General features: G+C 51.4%; 1 protein-coding gene across 1 annotated transcript; it reads left to right on the top strand.

The window, feature by feature from the left end:
* Positions 1–1146: 1146 nt before the first annotated feature.
* On the top strand, positions 1147–25565 carry ECHDC3 (enoyl-CoA hydratase domain containing 3). The gene is made up of 5 exons (XM_035729085.1): positions 1147–1474; positions 5364–5485; positions 7146–7243; positions 12504–12704; positions 21476–25565. Exons 1-5 carry the CDS (start codon positions 1308–1310, stop codon positions 21785–21787), a joined length of 900 nt encoding a protein of 299 aa, XP_035584978.1. The 5' UTR covers positions 1147–1307; the 3' UTR covers positions 21788–25565.
* The last annotated feature ends 1028 nt before the right edge of the window (positions 25566–26593 follow it).

The following is a 26593-nucleotide window of genomic DNA, read 5'->3' as shown; positions in this document are numbered from 1 at the left end:
GAGCTGAAGACAGACGCTTTCCCAACCGAGCCCCCCAGGCGTCCCAATCAGACATATTTCGAAAAGATGATGTTGACTAAAATACTTGGAACAGGACAACAGTGGAAGATATAAGTTTGTGTCCTGAGACCAGAGCAACTCCTGCAGACGGTATCTACTACTGAAAATGAGCATGTAGTCAATAAAAATAAAATATTTAAGGAAATTTTTTAAAACCTGCAGACTTTGGGCACCTGGGTGGCTCAGTTGGTTGGGCGACTGCCTTCGGCTCAGGTCATGATCCTGGAGTCCTGGGATCGAGTCCCGCATCGGGCTCCCTGCTCAGCGGGGAGTCTGCTTCTCCCTCTGACCCTCTGACCCTCTTCCCTCTCGTGCTCTCCATCTCTCATTCTCTCTCTCTCAAATAAATAAAATCTTTAAAAATAAAATAAAATAAAATAAAACCTGCAGACTTTGAGAATTGAGCTAACACATGACAATGAGGATATTCTCATTATACTTAGGATTTCAGCGACAGGAAATTCTCTGTCTCCTCCAGTGCCAGCCATTTAGATCCTGAGAAGGATCTCCCTTTCCCTCCCGGGTGCATTTGAAAAACCCAAGAGATAAATGTAGGGTTTTCGAGGAGAGGACACAAAGTCCTTCAAAAGGCAACGCCTGTGTGGAATACATCTCACGTTGTGACCCGTGATCACCTGCAAGGCCTGAGCGGGTTTGCAGTGGCTGGGGTGAAGTAACAAGGTGGCGACCTTGCTCATACCAGTCGCCACCTGTTGACACTCATTTTCCTAATCTAGGTAAACCACCACCGTTCTCGGTGTCGGTGCAGAAAGGAACAAGCCAACCCTTTCCTCGCCTCCCCTGAACTCTTCATCTGGCCTCTACTAAGGCAAACAATCCCGCCTGCCAGTTCAGTGTCTGCGAACTCCACCCCGGACTCCACCCCTCAGCCCCACGGGGGCGGGGCGGGGCGGGGCGGAGGGGGCGGGGCGGGCGCGGAGGGGGCGGGGCGGGCGCGGAGGGGGCGGGGCGGGCGCGGAGGGGGCGGGGCGGGCGCGGCGTGGCGCAGGTGGTGGCGCGGCGCGGGGAGGCGGGGCCGGGGCGCGGAGGCGGAGTGGAGGGGCGGGGCCGGGGTGCGGGGGGAGGGGCGGGCCTGCCGGAGGAGACAGACCTCGACCCTGGCGTGGGAGTTCTGACCTCGGGTTTTCCGGTTTCGCCTGCGACCGAGAGCTGTTGAGGCGCTGCGGCCCAGCTCGCGGTAGCGGCCCTCGGGGCGTCCGGCCCTGTGGGGTGAATTTCTGGCTGCCATGGCCGCCGCCGGCTTGCGCGCCTTCGGGACAAAGGGACCCGGCTGGCTCCGGCGAAGCCCCTGGGCTCCGCTCTCCGCCGGCTTCTGCAGCAGGGGTCCGGCCGGGGCCGGACGGCCGGAGCTCGGGCCGCGACTCACCAGCGCGCGGCAGCGGGACGGCATCAGGTCAGCGGCGGGGCCGTGAGAGCGCCCTGGCCCTCCCGGACCGGCGGCCCGCGGGCCTAGCGGGGCAGCTCCCAGGTCGGGGTGGGCGGCAGGGACCCGGGCAGAGAGATGGACAGTCACCCCACGCGGAGGCCGACGAGGACTCGGCCGGGGGTCAGGTCCATCCGCTGGGAACCCCAGCTTGTGCGAATCCGGCCGGAGGCCGCGAAGGGAACCCGCGGACACGGTGTTTCCTGAAGTCCCTTGCCTGGGCACTGTAACATTTCGGATCCTGCAGGACACACAGGAGAATTTCAAATGGGACAGCCTCAGAAGGGCCCCCCCCCCCCCCCCGCACTGCCCCTAAACCCCCCGGGCCACCGAGCCTTCCTTGGACTTTAGGCTCCGGTGCGGTGCGGAGAGCTCGGCAGGTGGCCCCACCGCTGATGTGGCCTTGGAGAAAGAGGGTTCTGTGCTTCTCACAACCTTGACCTGGTTCCAAGGCCAGGTTAGGCTTAGCTGCTCCTTGGCCTTACCCCAGAAGTACCGAGGGCGGGGAGCATGTCAATATGTGGAATGAAGGGCACACTGTACTGAGCTCTGCCCTTTGGCTCAACAAGCCTAAAACCCTTAGAAAAACAAAACAAAACAAACAAACCCGTGCACAAACTGCAATTGGAGTAGTAAAGGTTGAAGGACCCCTAGCCCCATGCAGGCCTCCACCCTGTTGTTTGCCTGGCCAGGGCAAGGGTGCAAAGAGAGGCCTACCCAGCATGCTAAGTATTTAAAAGTTGCAAATCAAACTAACAGCTAAATATGTTTTCTTCTCCTACCCTGACAAGTGTATCTTCGTAAGACCTGGAAGACCGTGTATGAATGTATAATCCTGAGGCTTCTAGGAGTTCCCCCAAAGCAGTGAAGGGCCTGCTGCTGGCCTGCAACTTTTTTCTTTTCTTCCCACCCTGTGCTCACCCCTTCTCACCTCCCCACCCCTCCCTCCTGCTGCTCTGCCAGGAGCTTGGCACACAGGTCTGCAGACACCCCAGCCAGCATGCCTCCATACTCTCTCTCCCCTCCCCTCCTAGAAATAATTGCCCTTGGCCACCCCGTGGGCTTAAGGATGCCCCCCCGCAAAGCCAGAGAATTTCAGAGTCTCAGGTAACCATGGCAGGTTTTGGAAGAGGGTGGTGATTTCCAGGTGGGCACATCATACTATTCAGGTGGACTCCTGGCTCCCCTGGCAGGGCACAGCTGGAGCAGGGTGCCCAGAGCAGGGTACTCGAAAGTACAGCACCCAGACAGGGGTCCTTCTTGCTCATTTTCAAGGGTGGTTCTGCTGCTGCAAATCTGGTTCCACCTGGTCAGAGCCCTGACATCTGGCATGGCAGCCCGGTGACCAAAGAAGTTCTGGTTGAATTCTCCAGAACTAAACATGAGTCAGAAAGAGAGGCGATAGGAAGCATCAATCTAACCTAAGTGCTCAGAATCAGTAAGCAGGAACCTCCAAAGCCATCACTAAAGCAGTGGTATGTTAGGCACTAAAGTTGGTGAGCTTCAACAACTCAGTCACACGTCAAGCCTCCCTTTTCAAAGCTGTTCCTCTCAGCAATGATACTGTCATGGAGTGAAAGGCGGCCAGAAATCGGGGTACTGTGCTAGGCACTGTACAGTCGCTACTCCAAATCCTTCTCGTGGTCTGCGAGCTAGGTTATGTTGTCCCCATCCTACAGTGAGTAAACAAGTTCAGAAAGGTGGCAGCCTCCCCAAGGCCACACAGCCGGGAGGAAAGAGAGCCAGGAGGCAGGAAAAGGTCCATCTGCCTCCAAAGCTGTTCCCACTCCGCTGTATAGCTCAGTGTCCTCGCCACTGAGGTTTAAAAGAGGTGGCAAAAAACTAAGTGAGATGAAAATTTGCAGGAATTAATGGAGTTGGACGTGAGAAATCAAAATGCTATTTGGGGTCATAAATTCAGTCAGCAGGTGCCTGCCGAGTGTCTCCCCTGTGTGCGAACATGACAGGTGCCTCATCTCACGGACCTTCTGGGGTTTACAATGATGTGATGGGCTCCGGACAGCTCATCGGGGCCTCCCCGGGGCCCATCTCCTGCCCTGCAAACAGAAAATATTACACTTTTTATCACATGCCCTGGCGGTGCCCTCACTCTTGGTGATTCCCTCTTTCCAGTGGTGGTGTTGGTGAAGCTGTGGGTGCGAGGCCTCACACGTTTTGCCCCAAGATAGACATTGGGAGAATTCGGACTGCTAAGATTTTTAGGAGGTGTTACCAGCAGCTCTGATGGCCAGTTGAAGAGGGAAGAAATGAGGATCATTTAGGGGCAAGTGGAAGGCAAGGAGCCCTTTGAAGAGGTAGAGGACAAGCCAGAGAAGCACCAAAAAACAGGAGACAGAAGGAGAGCGTGATCCACATGGCCGTTGGATTTGGTTCTGGCAATGAGGAGATGCTCGGCGAGGGCAGACTGAGTGGAGTGGCAGGAAGAGAAGCCTGGCTGTGCCGGGTTGAGAAGTGAACTCAGCAATTCAGAGCACTCTGACAGGGTGTGGAACGCCCCAGCCAAAGGGTTAATGGGCCACATACGAACAGACGCCAACGTGCGGCAAGGGCATCGGGGCGCCAGCATCTTTCTACACGATTTTGCCCGAGGCCTTAGAATTTAATTTAAGCACATGTCACTGACGGGATGGCAGCTCTTAGGTTTGCTGCAGAAAAGCACACTCATGATCTTACTGGAAGGTTCCGTCGGCACTTCTCTTACCACACCCCAAAACGCGGGTTTCATCACCTATCGGCCTATCAGCTGCAAATCATTTTTGGCACTCAGGAGGAAAGGTGTTGATGAGAAACAAAACGATGACTGTCACAGTCATCTGAAGATGGCAGCAAAGCCGGAAGGGTGTTCCAAAGAAAATGGGTATTCGTGTAGCACTGAAAACCACGGAAGTGGTTTTCCAGAAGCCAGTGGCCCAGAGGGCTATTTAAGGAGGATCCAGGCTGACACATAGCAGAGCCAAAGAAAGAGTGAGAAAGGCAGAAAACACGTAGCCGGGGGCCAAGGGGAAACAGATGCAACATACAGAACAATAGCCTGGAGTCTGGCTCCGTGCCCATTCCTTCTCACCGCACAAATCAGACCCTTCTGTATACAGGCAGCCAGATGACAATACCGGTTCTTTTAATTAGCACGTGGGATACCTTAAAACAGCGAGACCTTGGCATGCCAGCTCCTTGTTGGAGGACGGCGTCCAGAAGAGCCCTCTTGCTGTCTGCCCCCGTCCTTCTGTTCTTCCCACATTGCCCGTCCTCGGCATGAATTATTCAGTAGAATTTCAGGATGCCGCTATAAAAACATGGAAAGATGCTGTCACCCATGCACGCTGGCCACTGCAACCGCGCTGCCTCCTCGGTGGGGTGCATGGGGGAGGCTTGGGGGGCGTCTTTTCATTCTCGGCTCCTTCCCTAACCTTACTCTTTTGAAGAACAGCAGAGAGAACGGAGCTGAAGGTAGCCACAGTGTGGCAGCTTCCTCTGGCTCCCACTGTGGGTTTATAAGCCTCAGCGCCTCTCGGAACGGGCAGTGGTGATTTTTGGAACTGCTGTGACCTGCCCTTTGGGGGGAGGTGGCAGTCCTGTTTCTGACAGCAGTCGTGGAGACAAAGAGAAACAAACCCAGGGACCGAGGGAGGAAACCCAGGCCACTTTTCAGGTAGCCTCCTCGTTTTGCCCTAGCTATAACTCCAGACAGTTGGCAGACCCTCTCAGTTGCCTCTAAGCACCCACGGCTCTCTTTTCTGGTGTTTTAAAAAATAGCCCCCGGGGTAAGAAAGGAATTGCGGGGATCCTCACTTGTTTTGATTTCGTGCACGACCCAGTAATTATAAAACGTTCTTCCCAGGAACATTGTCCTGAGTGATCCGAAGAAGAGGAACGCGCTGTCATTAGCCATGCTGAAATCTCTGCAAAGTGACATTCTTCACGAGGCTGAAAGCAGAGATCTGAAAGTCATCATCATTTCAGGTATTTATCTGATACCCATCCTCTGTGTTCTTGCAGGACCTGGAAGCGGTTTCTCAAAATTCTTTGGTCAACCGGGGCATTCCTTCGCTTAACGGGAGAATTGTTTCGGAAGCTCCTTTACAAGAACATTATGAAAAAACTGTGTAGTTAACTGGAGAAATGATAGGAAAGATTACTGTGTGGTGAGAATATGTCTTTTCCTTTTTGTCGGATGTGTCAGATACAAAACATTGCCACCCTTGGCCATGCTGGTCTTCCCATCAAAATCAGAAAACCGGTTTCTTCGTGGATCTATTAAGATGGGTTTATAATCACTAATGCTTTCGGTAGACTACCTAGTTGGCTAGGACAGGCTGCTGGGCAATTGATTGGTTTGTCTTTTCTGCTCTCAACTAAGCTTTCCACCGAGATCTGTGGTCTTCTTCAAAGGTGCCAGAAAGCATGTGTATTTTGCTCATTTCTTCCCATGCTCTTTTTCCAGTAATACTTTTTACCAAATCATCTGGTGCTGATGACAGGGGTATAAATAATAGCAATGTCATCATTTTAAAGCAACCACAGAAAAATAAAACAGATGCTGCCCTATGATGCACTATTTTTTAAAAATTAAGAATCAGTGTCTCTGGAGGCAGGTACTCAGAATGTTACCTTTTTGTCTGTGGTTGGATATAAATTTTCAACTTTTAAAAACAAATTTTAAATTTATTTTTGAGTGTATGAGAGTGAGAGCATGCGCGAGTACAGGGGGGTGGGGAGGGAGGGGCAGAGAGAGAATCTCAAGCAGACTCCACACCCATCATGGAGCCTGATGCAGGGCTTGATCTCATGACCCTGAGATCATGACCTGAACTGAAATCGAGAGTGAGACGCTTAACCAACTGAGCCAACCAGGCACCCCCAAATTTTCAACTTTTTGCATGGCGAAGGGAAAAGAGATAGAGCAAATACTGTCCAGCCGCCATGGGGGTGTAACCCAGATGCAGTGGGGCAACTAGCTCTGAACGGTACGGTTTTCTCGCCTGTGTGCAGGGCATAGTATTGTCTGTCCCAGCAGCCATAGGAAAAGGGAAATAGGAGAAAGTGTTGCCAGTTGATCGATGGAATTACATTGCATCGTTGTTGCTAATGACAATGGTAACAGTAAAACCGCATCCTCAGATCCCTGGTAAAAATAAAGGGGCTCTCTTCACACTCCGACCTTCCAGATTCCGCCCTGTGTGGGTAGCCGTTATCTGTGGACCAGAGGGCAGGGACACTGCGGGAGGCAGGGTGGGCTTGAGGGGTCCAAATGAGTCCATACACTCAGGCCGGACCAAGTCCAGAAACAAAAGTGTGAAACTGGGGAGGTCCTTCTGGAAAGAGTACATTCACTGTGGTGTCTGAGCCTTTTCCTTGTCGGCATAACATGTTTTCACTGGTACCACCACCGCAGACCTTTGAGAACCGATGCCTCACCTTACCGTGTCACCACAAAATACTGGCTGTCACTTTTCAGGCGAAATGGAATTATTCTTATCAAAATCGAGCCATTAACTTTCTCTAAGTGTCCAAGGCCTCAACGCAATTGCTAGCTATCCTGTGGGTAAGTAAGTGAACGTTTAAGGTTGGCTGTTTACATCTCTTTCTATTCTTTTCTTCTCTCCACTGGAAACATTTGCAGCTGAGGGGCCCGTATTTTCTTCTGGGCATGATTTAAAGGAACTGACAGATGAGCGAAGCCCAGATTATCATGCCGAAGTATTTCAGACCTGTTCTGAGGTAAGTCAGGATGAGGGTCGACATCGAACACCCGAAAATGATAGTTACATGAAATACGGAATTAGGCTTCCACTTTACAGATAAGGCTTTATCTATGAGACCTAGTCACTGCAGACGGGTCACTGGTGCATCTTTCACCCAGGCCACTATTTGGTTTCGATTTTTAAGAAGTGACCATGGTTTGTGATGGATCTTGTTACAAGCCAAAGAAAGTGAAATATAGGCTAGTGCTGATAGTTGCTGCCTCCAGGATCATGGGGGTGTGTCTTGGTAGACGTGTCTTAAGGAAGAGGTAAAGAGTGGGGGTGTACACCTTTAGAGGAGAAGAACCTAAGATTAGTATAAATTTTTTGTTTTAATTTTAAACAAAAACATCTCTGTTAATGGGAGAGAGAGAATATTTGTGAATGGAATAATACTTTTAAAGATTTTAAAGATTCTTTTTTTTTTTTAAAGATTTTATTTATTTATTTGACAGAGAGAGACACAGCGAGAGAGGGAACACAAGCAGGGGGAGCGGGAGAGGGAGCAGCAGGCCTCCCGCGGAGCAGGGAGCCCGATGCGGGGCTCGATCCCAGGACCCTGGGATCACGACCTGAGCCGAAGGCAGACGCTTAACGACTGAGCCACCCAGGCGCCCCTTAAAGATTGTTTTCAAACCCTTCTTCCAACCAACCTTTGTAATCACCACCTCCAAGTGGGAAAAGTAACCTCTTCACGCTTACTTCTGTCTGTCTCTTTAACCATACAAAGGAGAGAAATTGCCCGCAGAGAGGAAGAGGAACAAAAAGTTTGAGGTGATTATAAATATATCAAGTCAACCCCTGGATAATAAAAACCTGAATAGAATACAACTTTAAGTAAGGCATTGCCCATTTCATAACTACTCATTGAGCACTACTGTATGCATAACACTTGCAAGGCACTGAGGGAAAAAGAAGGAAAAACAAGGTTCCTGCCAAACGGAAACTGGATATGTAGGTGAGAAGCAAGACATGAAACAGTTTCAGGAGCGCCTGGGTGGCACAGTTGGTTTAGCAACTGACTCTTGGTCTTGGCTCAGGTCATGATCTCAGGGTCGTGGGATCAAGCCCCGCGTTGGGCTCCACGCCGAGCACGGAGCCTGCTTGAGATATTCTCTCCCCCCCTCCCTCTCCCACTCGTGCTCTATTTATTTTATAAATAAATATTTAAAAACTCTCTCAAATAAATAAATCAACCTTAAAAAAAAAAAAAAGACCTAAAACAGTTTCATAACCTGATCCTAAGATTACTTCACCTAATTTTTCATTCGTTCGTTGACTTGCTCATTTATTTGGTCATTAATGACTCAACAAATATTTCATGATAACTTCTATATTGACGAGACAGAGGTGAGCAACAGGGAGGCTGACAGGAAGGTGAACAAGATGCCGTCTCGACCACCATCTTTTTTCCTCGCCCTTCCAGAATGCAGCAAGGAGAGTCAGTTAGAGTGTTCTCATTTCATGGCAGGACCAGCCAGAAAAGCAACTGACTTGACGCTTCAGGGAGAGGCAGAAGCAACCTGGACCTAAGGCTTCGGTCTTTTGTTCCACATTAATAGTGTTTATGTCACATTCTGCTCTTGTGTTTGCCAAGGCACGGTGCTCTAGAAGTCATTTCTCTGCTAATATCCAGTGTGTTTGGCTAAAACAGAAAAGCATCAAAGAGAACCACTAGAGCCCTCCCATCCTCCCTAAAGGGCCTGCTTTTACCACTCTGCTGTCTCTTCATGAACTGAGGGCTAAACCGGTTAGTTAGCAAGAGGGCCAACGGGGGAGCCAGGGGCTGCTTCAGAGGAGAAAGGCCAGGTTTCGTGGAAGCTGGCAACCCCCAGTGAGCCTTTTTCAGGCCCACTGAAAAAGACAGTGCAGGAACAGGACCTTGTCCTAACACAAGGAGGTAGGAGTGAAAGTGCATTGATTTCTTGAATACTTTTTCTAAGAAAATCACATTGTCCTGGATAAATATGGGCATCATGAACTTGTGCAAGATTTCAATTTCCAAATGTAATCAACAGACAGACTGGGACGGAATGAGCTAGATATTTCACTGTTCCGTTCAGGCATGAGAAAATTTGGATTTAGAGAGGAAGACGGAGATTCCTGACTTGGCTCAGCATCTAAACTGTAGCAGATTCCTTGCAGACCACAAGTGCCTCCTGATCGTTAATTATTTACAAAGCAGGAATAGGGTAAATTGAGAAGGAGAAGAAACACGTGGCCGTGGGAGAGCAAAAGTAACCCTCTGTGGAGCTGATGTGACAGATTTCCCTGGAGACCTACCCCTTGTGTCTCTTCTTTTGTCCTGTTGAAGTTCAAGGGTAGAAACCCTCGTCCAGGAAGAGCTTCTTCTCTTTCTCCTCACCCCCACCAGTGAAATGGCAACAGGGCAAGGCCTCTGACAGAGCCCTCAGTAACGCTACTGAGCGAGGCTAAGCTATACTTAGGTATCTGTCACATTTTGGAGCAGGCAGAGCCCAGGAAAAATATTTAGCTCAGGAAGGTAAACTAGGAGGGATAATCATTTCTGGACTACCAAGGGATTGATTGCCCCAGCTGATTTATTATCTAGCTTGTCTTTGTCTTTCCTGAATTGCTTTCTAACTTTATTTAAAATACACTTGGGGGGGGGGGTACCTGGGTGGCTCAGTCGGCTGGGTGTCTGACTTGATTTCTGCTGGGGTCGTGCTCCCAGTAGGGCTCCTCGCTCAGTGCTGGAGACTCTCTTTCTTCTGCCCCTCTCCCCCCATGCGTGTGCACCTGCGTGCGTGCTCTCGCTCTCTCTCAAATAAATTTAAAAAAATCTTTAAAAAATAAAAAAAATTTTAAATAAAATATGTTTTGGCGTGCCTGGCTGGCTCAGTCAGTAGAGCATGTGACTCTTGATCTCAGGGTCATGGGTGCAAGCCCCATGTTGAGCGTGGAGCATACTTAAAAAATAAAGTTACTTAAAATATGTTTTAATTATACAAATAATAAACATTGTGGAAAATTTTGAAAATCCCGAAAAATAGAAGGAAGGAAAATAAACTGCTGATACTGGACCATGATCCGACCACCCAGAGAGAATGCTAATATTTAGTATATTTCTTTCAAACCTTTTCCCATGTGAACCTATTTGTCTGAATAATCATACATAAGAGCAATTATACTGTATAATTGTATAATGTGATTATAGCATTGAATGCTTACCATGTGCCACATAAGGTTTCGAATACTTTAGACATATATATAATTCTCATGTTCTAGAAGGTTTGTACTATTCTTATGCCCATTATTATACCCGGGTGTGAAGACCGAGTGATAGCCAGTGGGTAAGTGATAGACTGGGCATCAAACCCCAGGAGCCTGGCTCCAGCCCACCACGCAAGACCCAGACCACCACCACGCTCCTGTGTCTGGTGGAAAATCTCGTAATGAGAACACAGCATTCCATTAAATGGACAATTAGTTCACATAGCCATTTTTCTTATTTATTTATTATTTTTTTAAATTATTTATTTGAAAGAGAGAGAGAGCCCTAGCAGGAGGGAGAGGGAGAAGCAGGGTCCCCGCTGAGCAGGGAGCCTGACTCAGGGCTCAATCCCAGGACCTTGGAATCATGACCTGAGCCGAAGGCAGACGCTTAACTGACTGAGCCACCCAGGTGCCCCTTATTTATTTTTGTATATTTATGTTACTTATTAGTTTTTCACTAATATAAAATAATTTTTGAACATCTTTGCCCAGACAGCTTTTTACCTATTTTAGGATTATTCCTTAGAAGTGATCCCTAAAAAAAAAAAAAAAAAAAAAGAAGTGTTCCCTAGATGAAAGGTATGAATATTTTTAATATTGTTGCAATCTAAGTATTTTCCCACCAGGTTGTATAGAATCCTAGTGCTTTGTAGATGACACACAGGAGACACAGATTGTTCAACGCTAATTACGGCCAGGTGACTTTTCATAAGTAACCAGTTCATTAGGTGACAGACAACACTCAGCAAAAAAAAAAAAAATCTTTCTTTGCAGCAAGACATTAGAAGTTCCTAAGCATTCTTCTCCTAGCTCCTGCAGTTCACTGAGAATGAGCTCTATCACTGACCATCGTCATCCTCACCTGGAGTTCTCAAACCCCCTAAATCCATGAACAGTTTGGGGTGCGGATATATATGTGTGCGTTCTTCCGAGGAGAGGGTCATTAGCATTTGTCAGATTCTCAAAAGGTGACCCCCTAAAAAAACTCCAAACCACTACTATAGAATATATCATATCCCTAAACATATAATTGGCTATTTTATAATAAAGCTGACAAATATAATATGTTTGTGAATGCAAAAGGCTGAGTTCCTTGGGCAAAATCTTCAAATCAATGAAAGGTCATTTTTTCGGAGTTGCCGCTGTGGGAAACAAGCCCAGATATAGTGGCTCCTTCCCACCTGCCCTCGTTCCCTGCCAGGGTTCAAGGTGCAACTATTTATACATCCAGGTTACCATAGCAACGCACTCTGTTTAGAGTGGCATGAAAAAAATTGGAGAAATAAACCAAGTTATTTGGTAAGCTGCAAAAATAAGTTAAAACCTCTGGCGATTTATGGGGTGGGGAGAGGGGAAGCGTCACGTGAGCAAGTTTTCTGGCTCCTCTCTGTGCAGGGGCCTTGTTTGGGGAGTTTTGTTTATTTTGATGACAGCAGGGCATCCCCACACCATTGTAATAGAATCGAGAGAATGTTCCCCACGGTAATTTGAGAAGTAATTACTACAGAAATTGCCTTCCAGTTCCTTTTTCGCCTTAATTTTTCAAGGAAGTACCAAATACCCGTTTCAGACTTGCCACCCCCTTCCCCAGAGATCAAAATCAGCTCTGTGCTTCAGGGGGGCTGCTGGGGACCAGTCAGAGGGGACCGTGACCCTCACAGCGGCGTCCTGCCGGGGGTGGGAAGACCAGGGCTGTGCCATCAACCCCTGCATCCTGCCACCTGGGCGAGTGCCTTCCCCTCTGAGCCTTCGCAGCCCGGTTGTCAGGGAGGGTCCGCTCCTCCCCTGGGTCTCAGGAAGACCAGACCGTCGGTATTTAATGCCCGCTTGGTTCTCTTCATGCCTCCTTTCACCCTCCGCCCCCCCCCCCCCCCCCGCCCAGACTCTGAGCTAATGCATATGGAAGATGCTCTGCAAAGGGTGACGTCACATACAATGATACAGGTGAATGTTGCGTTTCGCTCCCGGGCGGAAATGAAGGGGTGTGTTTGCTCCTCCAGGTCATGATGCTGATCCAGAACCACCCGGTCCCCGTCATCGCCATGGTGAACGGCTTGGCCACCGCGGCCGGCTGCCAGCTGGTCGCCAGCTGCGACATCGCCGTAGCGAGCGACACGTCCTCTTTCGCCACTCCGGGGGTGAACCTCGGGCTCTTCTGCTCCACGCCGGCGGTGGCCTTGGGGAGAGCGGTGCCGAGAAAGGTAACTGAACTCGCTGGGCCCTGCAGACGTGATCCTCCAGGGCACGGGGTGGTGGGTTCCAGCACTTGCCCGGGAGTGTGGTTGGCGGGGTATGCCGAGGCGTCCTTTCTCGTGCGCGCCCGCCGGGCGGGGGACGGCCAGCTGCCTGCCGCTCAGGGCAGCTCCTTAGGTTCCTTACTCGATTTGTTGGTTTGCATAAAGGCACACACTCTTGTCTTCTTACTGGCCCCGCCTTTGAAACCCAGTTTTGTTGGGCCACCTGGGGAGGTAGATCAGTATCAGGAGCTAGGACGCTAGTGTCACTGGCTTATTGTTTGCCAATAAGGTTGCCCGCAACCTGTCTTGTTCCAGAAGGGACTGAAAAGAGCTGATTCCCTGAGTGTGTCAGGTTCACAGTGGTGATGTTTCAGGAGCACGAACAGTCGGTGCTTGGTAGATTGGCTCTGCCCCAGAAGGAGCCGCATTACAAAAGGTGTTTTGTCATTGGCTGACCAAAGTGAAGTCCATTTTCTTCACAAAACTCTCTTCCTTCTTATCACAGCATAAAATAATGTTTACTAAGCATCTCTTACGTGTAAACCAGGGGTTTCCTTGTTCTAGAAAAAAAATACATCCTCATTCTCAACCAGAAATGTGTTCTCAAAAAGGGAAGGTTTGGCAAAGTCATGCAACACTAGGGAACCTGAACTGCTTTCAGGAATATATCTTCCATTTACCACCAACTACAAAAATCAGCAGTTGCCCGTATGCCTGAGGCCCCAAAGAGATAAGACCCAAGGGAAATCAAGCTGTAGGACCAAGAAGTTTAGGGATGCATTCCTTTCTTGTATGGTGCCTCCTCAGTAGCTTTTACAGAAACGTGTACTTGTGACAAAGGTCAGAAGACAGATCCTGCAGGCACACACACGCAGGAACGCCGGCTGAGAGTGGGCAAAGGGTGAGCTGTCAAACATAACAGCTTGCTAAAGGGTTTGCTGACTAAAGGGGTTTCATCCTGTCAGGAGACACGTTCACCTTAAATGCATATATGGTAATTCAGTAAATACTTCTTAAGTCCCCACTTTGTGCCAAGTATATTAAATTGAAGTACATCTCAAATATATTGTCAGAGCTCATTAACAAACTCACAATTGTGCAAATCAAGTTGCGAAGCCTCTTGCACAGTCAAAGGCAGTTGGACTGGTTACGCTGTCTGCAGCTGTTCATCTTTAACACCTTACGTTCTGGAAGGGTCCACAGTAAGGCATTTAAACCTTTGTTAACAGCCCTGCTGTCAGGATAAGAATCCATTTCTTTCTTAACACAAACTTTTCCAATCGAGGCTTCTAATGGAGTCCTAGAAATGTAAACATTGTTATCACATTTTGTCAAGTTTTAAATTAGTGTGACACATGCAGGCCTTGAGTTTTCAGGAAGCCCAGCGCTCAGAACCACCTTGCATGACTGCCCACCGTGACGGATGAAGGGGCAGGACGTGGCAAGACCCAAAGCGGCTGCTACCTCCCACGGGCAGTTTTGGCAAGGGCCAGGCCTGCTGGGAAGATGAGGGCAGAGTCTCCAGTATTGTCCCACTCAGCTCCCCGGTCTGCGCTCCTTGTGATCTGATCCCCTGGGTTTCTTCCCAGCTAGCAGTCTCAAAGGGAGAGTTGCCCTCCAAGTTCATGACTACACAGAGGCATGAAGCAGATACACAGTTTGGGGTCAGCACTCATGACCTGAAATCACAATACCAATAAAGGGAATTCAGTGGGAAGAAAAGTCTGTCAGAACGTAGGGCCTTTGCCGGGTTGCTGGATCTGCAGGTCTCACCTGTGCGGGCGGCTGGAGGAGGCAAGTAGGGATTCGTAAAAATCTAAACCTAACCAGAAACACCCCTCCCTGCGGTCATTGCTTGGTTGCGCCCCTATGAGCACATCCATGCACAGGCCCGTGGCCTTCAGTGGGTGGCGGGCCCCTGTCCCCTCGGCGCATAGCCACAGGGAAGCAAGCAGGTGCTTTTGCAGGCTCACCTGGCCTGGGAGCTCTACCCTTTCTGCGGCGGCTAGAGCCACGGGTGTGGGCCACCAGCGCCCTCTGCTGGTCACCATGGGAACCGGCTCAGCAGGGCCGCCCGTCTGTGCGCCGGGAGCAGAAATGACGGAGTGCAGCCCTTGTGTTCAAGCCAGACTGAGCCTGCACATGAATAATTTTCCACATTTGTAAAGCATTTCTCTCCTCTGGCGTGAGTTAAATAATGCATCTTCGCTGCGCCCTATAAAGAGCCTGCCTGGTGGGCTGCTGTCCTCCCCAGCCCGAGCGGGCCTCGCCCAGAAACGTGGTGCCAGTGCCTCAGGCGCTTGGTATCACGGGAGAGCGTGTGAAAGAGCCAAACCCCCGCCTCCCCAGCCCCTCATTTCTCAGTGGCGGGAACGCTGGCTTCCTCCTGTGTGCCTGTGGTAACGTAGTGTATCTGTGGACTCCGATTTCCTCGGAGTCTAGTTAGAACAGAGTACAACTTCCAAGCTGGAAAGAGGGTTAAGGTCTTGCTACTCAGCCTGGTATGGAGACCGCCAGAGAGCCTGAGAAATGCAGGGTCACAGCCCCCCCAGACCGACCACATCAGAATCTGCACTTTAACAGAGATTTGCAGTGGCCTTGGCGCCTGCGAGAACATGTAGTTCAACCCCCCAATTTACAAGAGGGCCTGGGGACGATTCAGGGCCTTACCTAATGTCTTCCAGCAACTAATCTCGCCCCACGGCCCTCCCGTCAGCTTCCTTCCTCCCTGAGCCCTTACTGCATCGCCGGCCGGTTCGTACCATAGATGGGACTCGAGGGGCCCCAAAGACCCCTCTGCTTTAAAGTCTCACTCCCTTTCAGGGCTGTGATACCTAAAAGCCAGTCAGAGATTCATACACATGTACAGTTGGAATAGGCATGTTGATAATCATCAGTGCATTTATTAGATGCCGACTGAGTGCCCAGCACGGTAGTGTTAGCTTTGCACTTACTGTCTCTCATCTCCACAATCCCGCAGGAGGATGGAAGGCTTATTCCCATTTTCAGATGAGGAAACAGACTCAGAGGGCTTAAGTTGCATCCTTAAGGTCTTTTGGTTAGTAAGTGGCCCATCTGAGATTGGAACTCGGGGGACCAACTCTAGACCCAAATCCTGCTGCTTCCAGGGTTTGCCTTGGCCTCAAGTGCCCCAGAAAGAGGAAGCATTAAAACCCCAGCTTGTTAGGGGGACCCAAGAAGTGCCGTCATAAAAGGCAGCTTGAATTGATGAGAAGGTTGAGAGAAGGTGCCTTCTCTCTCATCTGAAGTTCCGGGGGACACTTGACATAGAAGCTTCACTCATAAGCAAAGACTGTGCTGATTAGCTAGAAAATAAGCAGGCTTTCTTTTCCCTAGAGAATACCACGCTGTTGTCCAACCCGCCCGGGGAAAATCCCCAAAATCATTATGTGCTAACGCTATGACCCCAGTAGGCAGATAAGGAAACCGAGGCCCAAAGAAGGGGCTGAACCAGGGGGGGCTCTTAACCTCACTCCCATCAAGACTTCCTTCAGGCGTGGGGTGAATCCCCCGGAGACCTTCCCGGTCTTCTGGAATGAAAGAGAAGCCTGGGCAGTGGAAGCACGCGGGGGAGCGTGCCCCGCCTCGTCCGTCTCCGGGCTGCACCTCCATCAGCAAGAGCCCCGGGGGCCCCTTTCTCCCCGTTCCCGTCTAGTCAGACGCACCCGTCGTTCGTCAGCCAGCCGCCTCCCCCTTGTCCTGGTTCTTCACCTGTTCTCGTGACTTCTTCGCTTTTGAAAACTGGCTTTCCTGGGACGCCTCCTGGGAGGTGACATGTTTGTGGTGCTGCCTGGGTTTGAGAAGAGACTGAGAAGCAGAGCCCATGTGCCTGACTCGAAGCCCCGTGACCAAGCCGAGGCCGCCCAGATCGGGTTCCAAAGCCCGACGAGACCTGGTGCACCGGGCCCCCCTCGTGATCGCTCTCCACAGGAGGGTCTGTCACCTTCCATGAAGTGGGAGAGAGGATGGGGACCTAAGTGAACCTACTACCATTTAACAATTCGGATTTTTTACTGTAAGTGAATCTGTGAATAAAGGAAGTTTGTGCCCAGAAGAAGTGATGATGGATCCAGGAGTCGAAGGGACTGGTCCAGATGATGGGGTCCCTTCACCTACCTGCAGGCAAGGCTGCACTTAGAGTATTCCAGAAGGATGAGTGTCTTGTGTCTTTGAAAATATTTCCCTGTGAGGTGATTTCTGAAATTAGCAGTTCTCATACCCACTAGATAGCAGGTAGTAGGAGAGGCCGGGATGGTGCAGGCTGAGCACAGAGCCCAGAACTTGGTGGGGACCCTTCAGGTAGCTGTCTGACTGATTTCTGACGGTCTGCCACGTCCTAACCATCTGTCTATCTCTGTGTTTCTCCGCTTGGCTGACTGACTCACTGACTGAAGGGGAAAATATCTTCTGTCCAATGACAATCCCTCCTGCTATAGCTCAAGGTCACTTCCTTTTTGTGGATAGAGAGATCCTGAAAATAACATTAGGAATCGTTTGTCCAGAAGGGAGTGTAAGAGGTCACGTATGTTCCTGTGGGCAGAGCCCCCCCGCCCCGGGCCTGACACACAGGGGATGCCCCTATTCATACCTCTCCAGGGGTGAGGACTCCACATTCTCCCAGACTGGTTCAGTTCAGGGACTTGGATGCTTTCTTTTCTTTCTTTTTTTTTTTTAAATGAGTTTTTGGAGTTGCTTCGGAATTAAGACATTCAAAAACCCATAGTCTTCCTGTGTGTGTAGTAGTCACCTTGGGCTGCCATAATACATACCAGGGACTGGGTGGCAGAAACAACAGAAATTTACTTTCTCGCAGTTCCAGAGGCTGCAAGTCTCAGCTCACCATGCCAGCAGATGTGAGTCCTGGTAGGAGCTCTCTTCCCAGCTTGGAGCTGGCCACCTTCCTACTATGTCCTGCTCTGTCCTCATATGGCGACGAGAGAAAGACACAGACGGAGACGGAGCTCTCTAACTCTGCTCAGAAGGCCGCCAATCCTATTGAATCAGGGCTCTACCCAATGACCTCAGTTAACCTTAATTACTACCCTAAAGGCCCCATCTCTAAAAACGGTTGCACTGGGGCTTAGGGCTTCCACACATGCATTTTGGGGAGACACAATTCAGTGTGTAGCCCTGCTCTTGACACCTGTAGCTCTCCTATGTCACTCTTTGTTGGGTGAATGAATGTCCAAGAGAAAGTTACGCTCTGCTTGGAGTTCCTGCTCACGGAACCCGGCCCCCAGCCTCAAACACAGACTCGTGCCAGGTCCTGTGAGCAAGCAGAACCATCACAGTTCTTTCCCCCGGTTCATGTCTTGCTCAGATGGACCGTTTTCCCTAGCATTTCTGTTGCACTCGATGTGACCGGGAGCCTCGCGGTCCTTGGTTAGCTGTTCTTTACCGCATCTCTGAGAGACTCATTTGTACGCATGCGTTCCAGCTGGGGAAGGGGGAGATGAGAAGCAACGTGCCCAGGGGTCCTTGGGAGGAGCCACACTCCGCAGGCGGGACAAGGCCCCCGCCCGCACCCTGGCCTGTGCCCGGGCCTGCAGAAGCTTGGACCCCAAAGGACTCGCCCTGCAAACTTGGAGCACTTGGACCCTGGGCAGCTGCAGTCTCTGAGCCAGACAGGTGCTCTGTAGGTGGGTCATGGAAGCAGGGGAAGGAGAACAGAACCGAGGAGGCTCAGGAAGAGAAAGAGAGACATAGGAACAACAGAGATGCTGAAGAAAGATCTACTGGAGGAAGACACTGACGAGAGGATTGTCCCACGGGCAGACCATGAGCCCAGCCAGCAAGTATGGACTTCTCCACTGAGCCAGCCAAAGGAGCACCTACTACTTTGATTTTAATGATTACCTCCTTCCGTCTCTGCTACCATTCATAGCTACTCTTTTTAAAACGATTTTTTATTTATTTGAGAGAGAGAGCACGTAAGAGAGGAGCAGAGAGAGAGGAAAAGTAAGGGAGAGAATCCCAAGCAGGCTCCACGCCCAGCATGGAGCCTGACGCGGGGCTCGATCTCACAACTCTGAGATCATGACCTGAGCCGAAACCAGGAGCTGGATGCTCAACTGACTGAGCCACCCAGGCGCGCCACCCTCCCCCCCCATAACTAACTACTCTTGGAAGGCTATTTGAGGTCTTGGCCATTGCTGTAAATGGATTGATGACTTGTCTTCGCTGGATTTGATTTTCAGTGTTATTCTCAGGGCTGGCCACTGTGTGCTCTGTGGTCCCCATGAATTTCTTGAGAGCCGCCTGCATGAACGGCGGGAAAGAAAGGCTGGAAGGTGCAGTGGCCCTGCTTTCCCCTGGCCTCTGACCCACGTCCCCACTGACACTTGCTTCTCAGGCAGCGACAGCAGACATTGTCCCGGCCCCTTCATGTGACTCACGGGGCGTCTTCAGCGGGGTCTTAGCATAAGCCCTTAATCAGCAGGACCTGGCTTTTAGCTCCACGTTCAAGCAGGGGCTTCCAACCTGTTTTGGTGTATGATAACTTTCCTGGTCAGCTAACACATGGCCTCTGGAGCGACCCACGGGCATCCCGTACCTGCTGCCTCCAACATGCAGTCAGTACATTCCCCCGAACTGGACAAAGCTGGGACTTCGTCCATCCCCTAACTTGGCGGAGGAGAAGCTGGCCAGCATCACTTGCCCCAGCTGCCAGTCCAGTGTGTGTTCCCCTTGTCCCCACCATGGCAGGAGTCCTCGAGCCCAGCCTTCTGAGCCCTCCTTCTTTACCAAAGCTCCATTCCTAGCTGTGACGATCTAGTGTCATGATTTAAAGAACCATCTAAATCGGCGGTTCTACACTGGAAGCAATATTGGTTCCAGGGGACATCTGACCGTGGCTGGAGGGCTCTGTGATGGTCACAGCCGTTGGGCTGGGACACGTAACTCCTGGCACCTAGCAGAGAGAGACCAGGGATGCTGATAAACACTCTGCAAAGACACGACCGTCCCACACAGCAAGATATCACCTGGCCCCAAATAGACAATGGCACCAAGGTTGAGAAACCTAGTCAAGAGCATGATCTAAATGCTAGTGCCCCCCAAATTTGCATCTCAAGCCAGTCCCTGCAGAGTGAACCACCCGTAACTCAATGGCTCAAAGCAGCAACAGTAATTTGTTGAGCTCATGAATCTGCAATCTGGACAGGGCTCCCTGAGGAAGGTCCTCTCTGCTCTGCAGTGTGTGTGGCGTCAGCTGGGAGGAGCTGAAGATGGGGCGGGGGGGTGTCGTCTGAGCGCTTGCTGACCCCCATGTCCGGCCGCTGGGCAGCCTCTCGGCAGGGACCCCGGCTGGGCCGGTCACTGGAACACTTCGCACGGCCTCTCCTGTGTCTTGGCTTCCCCACACGCCATGGCAGCCAGGTTCCAGGACCAGGTGGCCCAAGCAAATGAGCCAGGTGGGAACTGAGCCGCTTTGACCAAGCCCCCAAAGGACGGAAGCCTCCCCTCTGCTGTTCCACCTGCTTTCACCCGTCCATCCCACAAACCACTCATCGATAAATAACTAGTAAGCTGCCTACTGTGTGCAAGGTGCCCTCCTGGTGCTGGCATTTACCCTGACCTGGTGGCATTTACCTGCTAGCAAAGGAGATAATACGATGCACAAAAGCAGCGTGTCAACATAGAGTGTGTTAAATGGCAGAAGCGCAAAGGATGAAGATACAGCGGGAAGGGGGAGAGCACGGGGTGGGGGGCGGGTGTGATCTGCAGATTGACTAGCATGGTCAGGGAGGACCGTGTAGACAGGGCGACGCCGGAGCCGAGACCTGACAGGGACGAGGGCACCAGTTGTGAGGATGCCTGAGGGCGGAGCATCGCAGGCCGAGGGAACACCAAGTACAAGCACCCCGAGGTGACTAGCATGCCCGGTGCGCTCAGCTCAAGGAACAGCGCAGCTGCAGGGCAGGGGGAGGGCGGCCAGAAAGGCACCTCCCGACCTGTGTGCTCCATGTGCGGCAGGAAGCCCTCTTTGAAATCGTGGATTTGACTCTCAAGAGGCCAGGCTTTGTAGAATTGGGGAAGCGAGGCGCGGACGCGGCAGGCTGTGGAGCGGAGCAAACCGCGGAGAGCAGGGAGCCCGCACCCCTCTTCTGCAGGCCTGAGGAGTGTGCGGGGAGAGGGGTCAACGGATGGAGGTGGCCCCTTGTGTAAGTTACATCATGCCCTGATCCTGCGACTGGTCCCTGGAGGGCATTTCCTTTCAATCCCTCCTCCTCGGGTTTCGGGGTGGGGGGGACTGCTCTTTCAACCAGACTGTGGTGGTGGCATCTCTGAGCACTTTCCAGAAGGCGGCTGCTGCGTTGGTCTGGGGCAGGCCCCGGGCTTCGGCGTCGGTTCCCTCCCAGCAGATGTGGCCACGCCCCACGCCTGGCCCTCCTAAGAGGCAGAGGGGAGCTCCTGGCCTGGCGGGGGGGGGGGGGGGGGTGTGTGTGTGTTGTGGCTGAGAGAGCAACTCCGGGGAAGGAGCAAGGGACCCTTCCCCGGGCACTTGCATGCTCCTTGCTCTTGGAGAACTCCAACCCTGTCCCTGGCAGGAGTCTGGGTGTCACAGATGTCGGGCCTGACGGATGCCATGTTATTTGAAGAAGCAGGTGACGGGGCTGAGGTTGTCGGGAAGTCAACGGAGTGGGAGAGGGTGGGGCTTGGCTAGCAGGGGGTCACGGGGAGCCGGCCTTAGTGACACACGTTTCCTCCCGCAGGTTGCCTTAGAAATGCTTTTCACCGGGGAGCCCATTTCCGCCCAGGAGGCCTTGCGGCACGGGCTGCTCAGCAGAGTCGTGCCAGAGGAGCAACTGGAGGAGGAGACCATGAGGATCGCAGGCAAGATTGCCTCCTTGAGCCGTCCAGTGGTGGCTTTGGGCAAGGCCACCTTCTACAGGCAGCTGCCCCAGGACCTTCGAACGGCCTACCACCTCACCTCCCAGACCATGGTGGACAACGTGGCCCTGAAGGATGGGCAGGAGGGAATCAAGGCCTTCATCCAGAAGAGAAAACCCATCTGGTCGCAGTGAGTGGTCTCACCAGAGACGTGCAGGAAGAGGGGGCCCCACCCCCACTTCTGACGCCCAAACACCACTGCTTCCTCGTGACTGTCGAAGGCAGCCTGCTGTGTAACAGTAGACATGGCTTCAGTGTACGTGGTCTGTAGGAAAGGCCATGATCCCCTGGGGAGAGGAGGAGGTGGGGAGTCCAATCAAGTGGAAGGACGGCCAGCCTGTGCCGGCTAGCTGGGGGCACTGGTGGGGAGCCTGGCCCTTGAGATGTTCCTTCAAGGACCGTAAGTGGGGGACCGCCTGACATGGGAGAAGGTGAGGATACAGGAGGATGCCAACCAAGCTCTGCCTCCAGAAATGTGCCCTGAGGTGGAGGTAGTTCTGGCTGCCCACGAGCAGCCACACATTTCGAATCTCCACAAGATGTTCTCCACACTGAAAATCTCCTCGATTGTGCTTCTCAACAGAAATGGCTTTTGGACTAATCTTCTATGATTTAAAAAGATTAAATATTGAGAGGGACTGGTAATCTTAGCTTTCCCCAGCCAGGCTGCAAGCTGTCCAAGAAAAGAAGAGAAAACCAAGGACCCCTTTTCTTCGTAAGCCCGCACTCGGGGGTGCACACCAGGTGCCTGATGGTTCTGTAATGGATGTCCTGGCCGTCCGAGATCCCGACACCAGGACCCTGCGCTAAACCCGAGGCTGAAAACATCAGGCAGAGGTGGGAGGGACACAGGACACGTGTTCTACCCACTGCACACCACCGGTTCTGCTCAGCCTCGGGGAGGTGCTACAAACCAGCACCAGGCATCTGAGCTCCCCAGCTGAGCGAGCGCGTGCATCAGGACCTAAACCTGTTCCTCTCTGGCTTTGGGTCCAACCTGGCCCAAGACACATCCCAAATCTCTTGTCCTCAAGCTTTCACGTAGGGCTTATTATTTTCTTTTAAGCCAGTTTTTCTTCCCTTGGAGTAGAATGTGGCCATAAATGTGGTCAGTACCAAGGCTGAGATGGAGAAGCATGGGGCTCTACCCTGGGGCTCGCATGCATTGCAATGGATGTCCCCAGTGTTTCCACAGGTTTCTACTGAGATTGACAATTTTTTGCTTTGTCTGAGTTTAGAGAGGTTTAAAAAAAAAAGGGGGGGGTGTTTTCTTGGAAAGGAGGAACTTGTTACTAAGATGCTCGTCATGCCCAGAGGTCATCAGAGCTGGGCACCTGGGACGTGGCAGGTACCCTCTGTATGTTCTCGCTTCATCCTCCCCAGACCCCGTGGAGCAGGTGCTAGGGCAATCTGCATCCTGCAGGTCAGTCGTTGAGACCCACTCTGTGCTAGGTCCAACAGCTGCCCCTGGGTAGAGTGAGGGTTCCAAACTCCGCCTGAAAAAGCAGTGGGTGCGCCTTCCCCTGGCCACGCGGCCTCATGGCGAGATCCTGGGTGGGCGTGAGGCCAGCCCCAAAGACGTGACTCCCCTGCTCCGTGCAGCATTCCAGAACGAAGGAACGGACCCCATACTCCTTGCTGCACAACTCTGCCAGTGCGCAGGGGACATCGGATTTGATCGTCGGCAGAGCACGGACAGAATTTTTACTGCGCAGCCAATAATGAGCTGGCTGCAGACCTAGGCTAGATTGGGGAGGACGGGGGGCTAGATGGGCTGTCATCATCCGCTCAGAAACAGTGCTGCCCGTGGGGCCCCTGCTGTATCTTCCTGCCCAGGTGGCCTTGATAGCTGGGGAGAGGGTGTCACAAAGGCCCCTGGGTTTTGGAGAAAGTGACAAAGCCCTCTCACACACACACATTTGGCAAAGGAAAATCAAATGGCAACTTTCCAGTTTCTGTATGAGCATGCACTAGCCCCTGAAACCATGAAGTCCTCGGGGCCCTGGGCTGGCTTCCCAGCCCGTGAGCTGACTCACACTCAGGGACTAGCTGTAAATCTTGACCCTCGCCTGGGGAGCAAATAATACAGAAGGAAAACTTGCTACCCACCCTCTGATGTCATAGGATTCATCCCCAGGCAAATATACATTTGGGGTTAATTTGTATCCATGCTTCCCTCCGCTGGGTTATGCAATGAAATTTTTCTGACAACCACACATGATGATTGCTTTTGGAAAGCCTGGTATATTCTCGTCTTTCTGTCTGCACCATTTACTTCTCAGGGAGCTCCGCTGAGCTCAGCCCTGCAGGCGCCAGGAAGTCAGGGAACCGGGTCCCCACGCCCGCGCGCTGTGTGAGAGAGCATTCCCCAAGGCTGGCTTGAGCCCTGCGGAATACCAGCAAATGGAGGGATACCAGCTCCCCAACTAACTTCACACCAGTGAATTTGGGGGTAGTTGCCATTCGGGAACCAGGGTTGATTTAAGGAGCCGAATTCCTGAAGTGGCTCTTAGTACCCTCCCTGGTGTATAGGAGACTCAGAGAAGTGACGGCACTTGCCGCGGTCAAGCCACGATGTGGGTTCGGATCTGCAGGGTCCTGAAGTCTGTGCTCCTGACCACCGTGCCATGTTCCTGCCGACATGCCGAAAAGATCGTTGTTCCAACCCTGGAGAGACTATGGATGCACTAAAAGGAAACCAGTCAGAAATGCCACAGCCAAGGCCACACAGTTTTGCTTACCGAAGGAGATTCGGGAAAAGCAGGATTTGAACACGGAGAACGCCGCGTCCCGGTGCCAGGTTTACGGTGTGGCCTCAGGCGGGTCATGAGCGCAGTTGTCCTGTCCATAAGCGTGATGCCATTGGACTCTCGTCCTCCTCGTTGCGACATTCTGGGCTCTACAATACTGGGATTTGGGAACTTGCCACGGAACTTGAAACAGGTAGCTTTTGCTCAAGGAAATGTTCTACAAACGGAGAAGGGCGCTTTGCCCCAGAAGTAGTAAACATGGGCAACACCTGAGCGCATTCGAGAACGACAAATCCATCACAGGTGCTCACAGCCTCGGGCCCACACCTGCACCTTTTGAAGATGTCCTCCACTAGGAAGCCGTGACCTGAGGCACATCTCTCTCCAAACGGGCAGTTACCCTTCGTTTTGTCCAATGCATTCATTATTCAGCCAGCAAACCAGCCCCCTTCCCCACCCCCGCCACCACCTTTCCTTTCCTTCCTCTGAAAACACACCGCACTGAGAGTAGCGTTTCCAAAGTGTGGCCCCTGGGTGACCTGGATCTTCACATGCAGATCCCTGGGCTCCTCACCAGACCTACTGAATCACAAATTCAGACTTCCAAGGCCTAAAAATATGCATTAAAAAAAAAAAAAAGGTCTCCCAGTAATTCTGCTGAGCACAAAAATGTGTGAACTGCTGCATGGGTGGAAGTGACCCATCTCTTTTCAGCTGCGTCCGTATTTTAACAGTTGAGCCCGTGCAGCGTTTACGATGAAGTTGTGGGCAGTCACCACTGACTCGGAGAGGAACGTGATGAAGTTTGAGCTCTTCCAGGAGCCTCTGGAAACCTCCACTCGGGCAGATTTTAGGGGCTTCAAAGGCCCCAGGTGCTCGTGCCTCTGCAAGCCCCACCCCATATCACACTAAACAGCAGAATACACCTCTATTCCACACTGAATGTCATTCTTCTATTTAGGGGAAGGAGCCCCATGATTTGCTTTCTGAATCATTTTTAAACATTTTATTAACGAGTACAATTTCTTGGCAATCAGCGGGTATTCGGGAGTTAAATTCAACATCATCGAACTTGACATGTTACAGTTAATAAAATATTAAATTTCGGTCTTGCAAGTGTTTTTCTTTTATATTGTGGAGCCCAAAGTTTATTTTTTCAGGTCCCAAAGAGAGGCCCATGAAAGCTGGCAGGCAGGGTCTCTTGGATGAGATGGCCTGGCCCCCTCCGGCTCGCGGGTGTAGGGGAGGAGGCAGTTCCACAGGGAGCAGGGGGGCGGGGAGCAGGGAGGGGCAGGGGCAGGTGTGGGTTGCCACATCCAGCCTTATGAGGTTTATTTGCCCAGTGGGGCAGTCCTCTGGCATCCAGAACAATACTTCCCTTGGATCTTCCTGTCCTGACCAGGACTGTTTAAGCACAGACTTTATCTAAAACCAATTTGCATATATATATATATATATATATCTTTTTTTACACATTTAGGAAATTTTTCTTTTTTTTATGTCGTATGTTTTCAATATTTACCTTACCAAAAGAGATGATCATTACCAGTTTTAGAAATTTCTAGGAATTTAGGAAAAGACAAAAGAAGGCATCAGTCAGAGGGGAATGTGATTTAGAGCCCAACACCACTCACATTTATGGAATGATCGCTCTGCACCAGGCACTGTTTTAAGCGTTTTGCAGATATTAATACACTAATCCTCACAAAATCTCTATGAGGTAGGCCAATGCCATTATACAGACAAGAAACCAAAATACAGAGTTATTGAGTGACTTGCTCTTTATCACACAGCTAGGAAGGGGCGGGCCTTGGTTAGTGATTTCACTTTCTAAAACTGATTAAGGAAATGTGGTCTGAGAATTTCAAAGACCTCTCTGTATCATGCGTCCTGTGGAGGGAAAGTGGTTTGGGGTTTGGTTTTTTGTTTTTTTTTTTTTACATTTATTTATTTATTTGAGAGAGTGCGCGCGCCTGCAAGCGGGGCTGGGGGCGGGGCAGAGGGAGAGAGAGAATCCCAAGCCGACTCCCTGCTGAGCAGGAAGCCCGTCTCAGGGCTCGATCTTACGTCCCTGAGACCACGACCTGAGCCGAAATCAAGAGTCGGACACTTAACTGACTGAGCCATCCAGGCGCCCCAGGGGAACCCAGCGAGTCTAGTTCTGGGGGCATGGTTTTGTGATCCCTGCAC

Source organism: Zalophus californianus, chromosome 9 (genome assembly GCF_009762305.2).
Source record: "Zalophus californianus isolate mZalCal1 chromosome 9, mZalCal1.pri.v2, whole genome shotgun sequence".
In the NCBI taxonomy this organism is placed as follows: Eukaryota; Metazoa; Chordata; class Mammalia; order Carnivora; family Otariidae; genus Zalophus; species Zalophus californianus.
Note: the sequence above shows the minus strand (reverse complement) of the source record. Positions and strands in the feature narration are given on the sequence as shown.